The following is a 7,833-nucleotide window of genomic DNA, read 5'->3' on the forward strand; positions in this document are numbered from 1 at the left end:
ATGGACATCTTCCTTAAATTAAGGATCTATGTTCCTAATCACAATTTTCTTGATTTTCCTTCAACAATTGAACCAAATAACATCCACAACTTGGCTTGGACCAATGAAGCTTCTTCCCACTTGATCTCTACGGCTTGGGCACGAAAAAGGGCTTGTGCCTCTTGGACCCTTAACACTTCTGGACAAGTTTGTGAGCTTCCTTGAGTGCTTGGCCGAATTTGTCTATCTTGGGTCCTTGAATCTTCAATGAACTCTCTTGCTGTTTAAGAACATGATGGGCTTGGATTCTCATCATCTTGGCATTCTAAGTTGTAAATAACCTAGGCCGGTTAGTCAATAAGTCACAACCTCTACGCTAAAATATGTACATGTCCTTCTATTTATTATGGGTGCATGGTGTGCACGTGTGGATTTGTGTGCCACATATTCATTGCTTCAAGATTTACTATCCCAAATTTATTGTTAGTTCAATTATTTATGCGGCCTGTTTTTGAAACACTGTACTCACTGAGCATCTAATCATGGATGCGAAGTGCAACCTGCAGATCCAGATAACTGGAGCGGTGTTGTGAGTCCACTACAAGCCCTTCTTTTGTTTATTTATTGTCAGACTCTCTCAGCAAAAAATGAGAACTCAGTTCTCCCCTAATTCCTCGTGATCTGGCTACATGATTTGTATGAAAAGCATGTGCGAGTGAAGAAGTAAATCAATCCAATAGCATTTGAATTTCATGTTAGTGAAGAGATATTTCACACTAGGAATGGAACTCTCTACATATTTAACAACACAGGATAATATCATTGAACGTTTCACCATTCTTTACTTGAAAGTAACATTTTGTTCAGCCCTAAAGTTCTTTGAGGCTCAAAAGAGATTTATCAAATCTTAGGATAGGTTATTGCCAACTCTAGCTTAATGAAGTTTAGATTGTTTGAACTATGTATCGGGACTCAAGTCTTAGACCGGTGTCTTGTATCTTCATTGTAAATGCAGATGAAAACAACTGATATATGTGGGTGATATTAATCAGAGTTCTTCGGGAAATCATGTAGAAACTCTCCAAAATATCCACAATGTTACTGCAATACTTCAAACAATTTGTTAAAAGCAATATGGATTTATAAAATTATTTATTCTGTCTCTTTGACTTTTAGATTGGAATTGAAAATCAAGAAGAAAACTCCACATATACTGTGGATGAGGCTCTTGTGAAAATGGGATTGGGAAATTTCAAGCTTGTGTGCTTGCTTATGCTGGCATGGGATGGATTTCGGAAGCGATGGAAATGATGCCCTATCTTTTGTAGGACCACAGTTCATCTTTATGGGGTCTTTCCCCAAAGCAAGAGAGTCTCATAACACTGCTGTTTTTGTGGAATGCTAGTTGGGACCTACTCATGGGCATTATGTCAGACAATTATGGAAGAAGGTGTGCCCTTCATCATTTTCTCTCATTAATTGTTTGCAGTCTTTGCTTTTTTGAATCATCATTTGTGTCTGCTTTTCTAAATCCGCCCTCAGTGTTTTGTGGATTTTTCAATATTGATTCTCTGTCACTCTCATTTCAGGGAATACATATTTATTTGTCTAGGTGAAAACTATGACAAGCTGCTTTGTTTTACCATGCGTGAAGATGATCTATAGGGGTATATAATGACTAGTTTATTTCATCTTTCCTTTTTGCTCCTGAATAAGAAATGGTTTTCTGCTTCTTACCTTCTTGGCCTGGAAAATACGACCTTTGAGATGTAAAACCTACCACAGGGAAAGTGAGAAACAAAATAGACTTTAAAGTTACACCTTTAGGAATAGTCAACACAATGTTTATTGAAATAGAATTAAGGAGTTCCTTAGATGGGACTAATCCCTGCTCTTACTGTTTCGCTCAATGAATTAGTTTTGTAATGTAGATCTTGCAGATGTGGATTGAGGCAACATCCCTTGGTGAAAAGTTTTCTGCCAATGCTAATATATTAAAATAAGGTCCTTTGAACTTCTTTCAAGTTTCACCTTTTTCTAATACATAGTTGAATTGGAAGTTTTAGTATTGAAAAGAATGGACATCATGTCACCTTACTCTAGTAACTTGGATCGTTTTACTACTTTTTTATGTGATTTTAAATTTGATATGGCTTATTCTTGCACGCATTATCTATAGTGCGGTTCTATATGTACCTTATTTGAATCTGATCACTCTGCTTCTTTCTTCTTCTTCTTTTTTTCCTTATTTCTATTTCTTCAGGAAAGGATTCCTCGTAGAGCAGTAGTTTAACTTTGTAGCTGGTTTTCTGAGTGCTTTTGCCCCAAATTATTATTTCTTGATCATCTTTCGTTGTTTGGTTGGTCTTGGTTTGGGAGGCGGTCCTGTGCTCCTCTTGGTTTCTAGAGTTTTATTCCTCGCTCCAACACAGAGCGTTTGGATGTTATTTTTTCAGCTTTCGGAGTGTTGGGACAGTCTTGGAGGCGGCACTTGCGTGGGTATGCCTGTGATTTCCTACATCTTTCATTTTTTTTTTTTTTTTTGGTGGCAATTCATTGATTCCTTTGTCGTTTTAATTTTATTTTTCCATCTCTACCTTTGCTTTGGTCATTTTATTTTATAACTGTCTCTAAGTTCTGCAACTGGGGCGTGTAGTGAGACTTATGCCCTGTACAATATCATTTCCTCGTTTGTGGGATGAGACACCCTGCAACAATCGCCACAAAACAGTATAGACAACCCAAAATAGCAGAGAAGAGAGTTTCACCAATCAATGAATAAACGAGATTGTTTTTTTTATAGAATGAAATTGAGAAAAGTAGCTACACAGTATAGCTCAAACAAATAGTTCCCAGTATTTCGAGGAGCTGGGGCCTCCCTGAATGATCCCATAGAAATATCCCGACCTTCCCTAAAATTGACCTCACTTTATATACTACTTCCTTACCTAAGATATTCCCTCCACTAAACACTTGCTTTCCCACAAACACGTGAACAGTAATACCAACCTCTCACAACATACATGCACCTCACACTCCCCAACGTCCTACTGCCCCTTATGCCCTTTGTATCGATTGACATTTTTAATGGACGTCTATCAATACCCCCCCCCCCCCCCCAATGAAGAGCTACATTGTCCCTTAAGGTGGAAATGAGGAAACTGTAGCTTGATGACATCGTAAGCCTCCCAAGACCTCAAATGAAGCCAGTCCTTCCATTTTATAAGAACTTCCTAAGAGCCATCCAATAAGGTGCGACTGCCACACAGATTTCGGTGTGATCAGAAGTTTCATGTCCTTGATGAGGAAGGGTGCAAGTGGCTGGATGGGGACAGAGGTGTGTAGGCTGCGTTTGAGCTGAGAGACTGAAAGACTATGAAATTTTAGCCGTAAAGGGCAGCTTTCAGCCTGTAAGCAACCTGCCTATCTTCTCCAGTATGGAAAAGGGCCATAAAATCGAGGACTCAGCTTTTCATTTAGCTTTTTGGCCAATGACTTCAAACGATATGTTTGGAGCTTCAAATACACTTGGTTCCCAGGTTGAAAACTGACATCCCGACGGCATAGGTCACTTTTTCCTTCATTTGCCCACAGACAAGTTTATGCTTTAGCTCATCCAAGATGGAATTTCGCTCAACCATTTGCTGGTTACTTCTTCCCCACCAATAAGGTTAATCTGTAAACCAAAGTAGAGTGGGTGGTCCCTGCCGTATAGATCCTTGAAGGGGTCATTTTGGTAGAGCTGTGAGGTGGTACATTGTACCAATATTTTGCCCAGGACAGCCATCGAGGCCACTGTTTGGGCTACGAGTCACAGGAACACCGTAAGTAAGCTTCCAACATCGGTTGACCTCCTCCGTCTAGCCATTATTTTGAGGTGGTATGCCGAACTGAACTTCAAAGAGGCGCCAGCTGCCTTGAAAAGTTCCTGCCAAAAGTGGTTGACAAAGACCCTATCTCTATCTGAGACAATCGACTTTGGAAAACCATGGAGCTTCACAATGTCGGAGATAAACACAGCAGCGACACAGAAAAGGAAAACCAAAATAGCAGAGAAGAGAGTTTCACCAAATCAATAGATAAACGAGACTGTATTTTTATAGAATGAAATTGAGAAAATAGCTACACAGTATAAGCTCCAAACTGATAGTTCCCAGCAGTTTGATGAGCTGGGAGCCTCCCTTAATGACCCTATAGAAAATCCTGACCTTCTCTAAACTACCTCACTTTATATACTCCCTTAAAGATATTCTCTCCACTAAACAACTTGATTCCCCAACAAATGTGACCAGTAATAACCACTCTCACACATACATGCACCTCACACCCCAACGTTGTACTGCCCCAAATGTCCCTTATGCCCTTTGTATCGTTATACATTTTTAATGGGAGGTCTATCAGCGGATATGATTTTAAAACATGTTGTAGTTAGCACTGTGTTTGACAGTTACTAATATGTGGTCATCCTATATTTGTCCAATCTTGCCATCCACCGTGGCTTCATTGTGTTTGGTACTTGGCTACTGCACCCTAAAGTAGAAAAGACAGTGCTATTGCATTTACTTGCCAAGAGAAAAAAAAAAAGAGAATTTCAAATGACATGATATTTGTCCTAGTTTAGTATGCTAATTCATTATAAAAAAGATTATTTGGAGGAAACGCTCATCCTTATGATGTCTGCTTGCGCTTGTTATGCCAAGACGGGGTTGGAGGTGGCTACTTGCGCTTTCCTCTCTCCCTTCTCTGCTTCTCCTTTTGTTCTACAGGATGACTCCTGAATCACCGAGGTATTTATGCTTGAAGGTAGAACAGCTGAAGCTCGTCTTATTTTGGAGAAAATAGCAAAAATTAATGGCACACCACTTCCTTCTGGTGATCTTGTTTCCGATCGGGAACGTGAGCTAGAGACTAGGTGTTCGTCATAACAAGTCTTGATGAAGGCAATACAACTGCTGAGGAATGGAAGAAGAGGAAGATTCAACTCCTAAGGCTAAGGAAACAGAAAATGAACATGCAACTCCTGAGTGTACGAGTCTAACTTGGTGGCATCTCTGCACTGTTAGTGCTTCTTTCGCCAAAATTAATCAGATCACCTTGCTCTTATGGTAGTATTCTTTGGCAATGCATTTTCATATTATGGGCTTGTATTGCTGACCACTGAGTTGAACAATGGACACAATAGTGTGCAGATAAACGGCAATCTGAAAACCCGGGATATTGACTACAAGATGTTTTCATCACCATTTTGCAGGTTTGTTTTTTTTAAATTTTTCATTAAATCTTTTCTATACTAATTGAAATTTTATCTTGTCACTCCTAGAAAGCTGCTTGTAACGTTTAAACTTTGATTTGATTTGCTTCAAGAGTTTCCTGGGCTCCTATTACTCAGCTGCCATAGTAGATAAACTTGGTCGTAAGCTTTCAATGTCACGCTATGTTCTTCTGCTGTTGCGCAATTCTACTTCCTTTGCTGTTCCAGCAGTCTGAGGGTTTAACACAATTCTTCTCTTTGGAGCTCGAATATGCATTTCAGAACCTTCACAATTGTGTTTATATATGCACTTTTAATTACTAATTACGGCTCTAAAGGAGGCAAACAGACACCATCAGATCAGATCACTGTGCCTATCCATGAGCTCCTAGGGTATGGATATCTCTGAAAATTTTGGAACAAAATGACAAAGATAGTAAGCGAAAGCAATTTTTTTGAGTGATGTAATCATGGGATGTGAAGTATCGCTGTACAAGGATTGATAGAAAATGAATGGTATGCTTGCGCAGTTGCGGGATTGTCGAAAGTAATAATCAATCTCAAGGACTAGGTTCAAGAAATATTCATACCGAATTCTGTTGCCCATTTTGGTGAGCATAAACATTTTACAATCTTTGGCACAACCACAGTCACAGACCGAAGGGACAAACACAGCAGAGATTGGCTACTATCCCTTTTTGTTACTTAAATAAGCAAACTGAGATGACAGGAGAAGCAATGGAGAGATCATAGTCACTCCTGCAGAGTTCTCTCTGTACAGAGATTCATCCACCATGTTTCAAGCATCTTGATTGTCTAAAACTACATACATATAAATACGATACAAACCAGTCTATGAAAATCGTTCACTTGTGTGTGTTTATCCCTGGAAACATTGTCAAGCAACATTGCCTTGTCCCCTTGCAGCATAATCTGTGGTGAGAACCTGACCGTATTCACCTCTATTGTTCTCTTCTTCGTCAAAGTAGTCGTCTCTCGCATTGTCAGCTAGCGTCAGGCATATCAACCAGAAGAGGGAAGCATCTAGAGCCAAGAAGGCGCCGCCCCCAAAGAGACCAGTCTTTGCTGTGGGGCAAGTCGTTTGCAGGTTGTGATGTACATTGCTAGTCAAGTGCTTGAGTTCAGTGATTGTTGTCCACAACAACATCCCTTCAGCAAACAAGGACAAGCACCTGATCTCATTACAACAGACAAGCTAAGGGTATTTGAACTACTTGAGAGACGATTAAACGATGAATTAATCAAGTTAAAAGTTACAGATAGTGATACTCACACAGTTATGTTGAAAAACACAAAGAATTTAGTGTTTCTGAAGAAAACATTGAGAGGAACAGATATGCCTCTGTAAGGATGAAATATGGCATATAAACCAATCGCCACAGCTGCTCCGAGTGATGAGATGGATAAGAATCCTAAATAGACTGTTGGATCTGATGGATACTTGCAAATAACAACTCCTCCAGAAATCGTTGGAACACCAGATGCAGGCTGTAGATATACCATTAAAAATGAAATCAATAGTGTCTGGAACAATATCAACTATCAAGCAACAACGCTCTACTACTCAACTAAAGTAAATTAACTAAGATTTATGTTAATGAAATTGGTTCCACTACTTGAGTAAAAGAAAGAGACTTTATGAAATCAGTTTAGAACAGATTGAAACCTTTTTGTTTTCTGCAATAATTCCAAGTATGAAAGCTGTGACACCAAGCACTGCCACTATAGTACCCATTTCTTTGATTCCAAAAGCCATTGTTCCACCCAAATATGAAACTCTCTTTGCTGCAATCAAGAGCAAAACCTGCCTTCAGGAGCCAAATGGATGAAGAAAGAAGCAACGCACTGTCCCAGGAATTTTATCATTTTCAGGATCATAGATATCATCAGAGTCTTTTGTTTTTTTCCTTTGAAAGATCATTGTTTTGTTCTCATATACAGATAACAAAAATTTCCATTGTTGTCCACAGTTGGACGGACTGGAGGGATTGCCGAATGTTACAAAGAGCCAAACCAAAACACAAATACAAGAAACAAAAGGACATTATATTATAGAAGTGAATCCATGCAAAATCTTACAAGAAATTGTTGGTTTTTAGAGCCGGTGAACTCTAAGAAAGATAAGGAGAGAATGGAAAGTTGAACTGGGATTGTTTCATTACACTGCACTTGCAATATATATACAACAAAATGCTTACTGATTTACCAACTGCAACAACCATTCAGACTTTTAAAATTTAAAACAAAGTTGGCAACTTAATACAACCTTAATCTAAGCTGAATTCAGCTAAACATGTCACTCAAAACAACTACAGCAGCTTCAATTTCGGCAGACAAAGAGGAATGCAGCAGTTGCTTGGCGCCAAAACCTCATTCAAAACCAAACTAACTTTAACTAAATTTCCACCAAATTATCAATGCTTCAACACTCTTCCTTGATAATTTTGCTGGAAACACCATGTCTGATCCTGAAGCCTTCAAACTTGGTTTTGGATAATCCCTTAGTTAGGATGTCAGCCACTTGATCATCACCATTGCATTGGACCAGTTTTACTTCCCCTTCTTGCTTAGCTTCTCTCACT

General features: G+C 39.1%; 1 protein-coding gene and 1 pseudogene across 1 annotated transcript; one reads left to right on the plus strand and one right to left on the minus strand.

Moving 5' to 3' along the window:
- LOC116111429 lies at positions 1 to 5,466 on the plus strand (annotated as a pseudogene).
- A 359-nt stretch (positions 5,467 to 5,825) lies between these two features.
- LOC116111427 lies at positions 5,826 to 7,365 on the minus strand. Its single transcript, XM_031397610.1, has 3 exons — positions 6,918 to 7,365; positions 6,525 to 6,739; positions 5,826 to 6,423 (listed from the first exon to the last, which is right to left on the minus strand). The coding sequence occupies exons 1-3, from the start codon at positions 7,005 to 7,007 to the stop codon at positions 6,129 to 6,131; spliced, it is 600 nt and encodes a 199-aa protein (XP_031253470.1). The 5' UTR covers positions 7,008 to 7,365; the 3' UTR covers positions 5,826 to 6,128.
- Positions 7,366 to 7,833: the final 468 nt, after the last annotated feature.

Source organism: Pistacia vera, unplaced genomic scaffold (assembly GCF_008641045.1).
Source record: "Pistacia vera cultivar Batoury unplaced genomic scaffold, PisVer_v2 Contig637, whole genome shotgun sequence".
Classification (NCBI taxonomy): Eukaryota; Viridiplantae; Streptophyta; class Magnoliopsida; order Sapindales; family Anacardiaceae; genus Pistacia; species Pistacia vera.

What these genes read in the sequence shown, in the direction of transcription:
- LOC116111427 (XM_031397610.1), bottom strand. Translation starts at nt 7,007, where the DNA reads ATGGCTTTTGGAATCAAAGAAATGGGTACTATAGTGGCAGTGCTTGGT. An exon ending in TTATTGCAGAAAACAAAAAG is followed by an intron (nt 6,740 to 6,917) that starts GTTTCAATCTGT and finishes GTATATCTACAG; the next exon opens with CCTGCATCTGGTGTTCCAAC. An exon ending in GTGTTTTTCAACATAACTGT is followed by an intron (nt 6,424 to 6,524) that starts GTGAGTATCACT and finishes TAATGAGATCAG; the next exon opens with GTGCTTGTCCTTGTTTGCTG.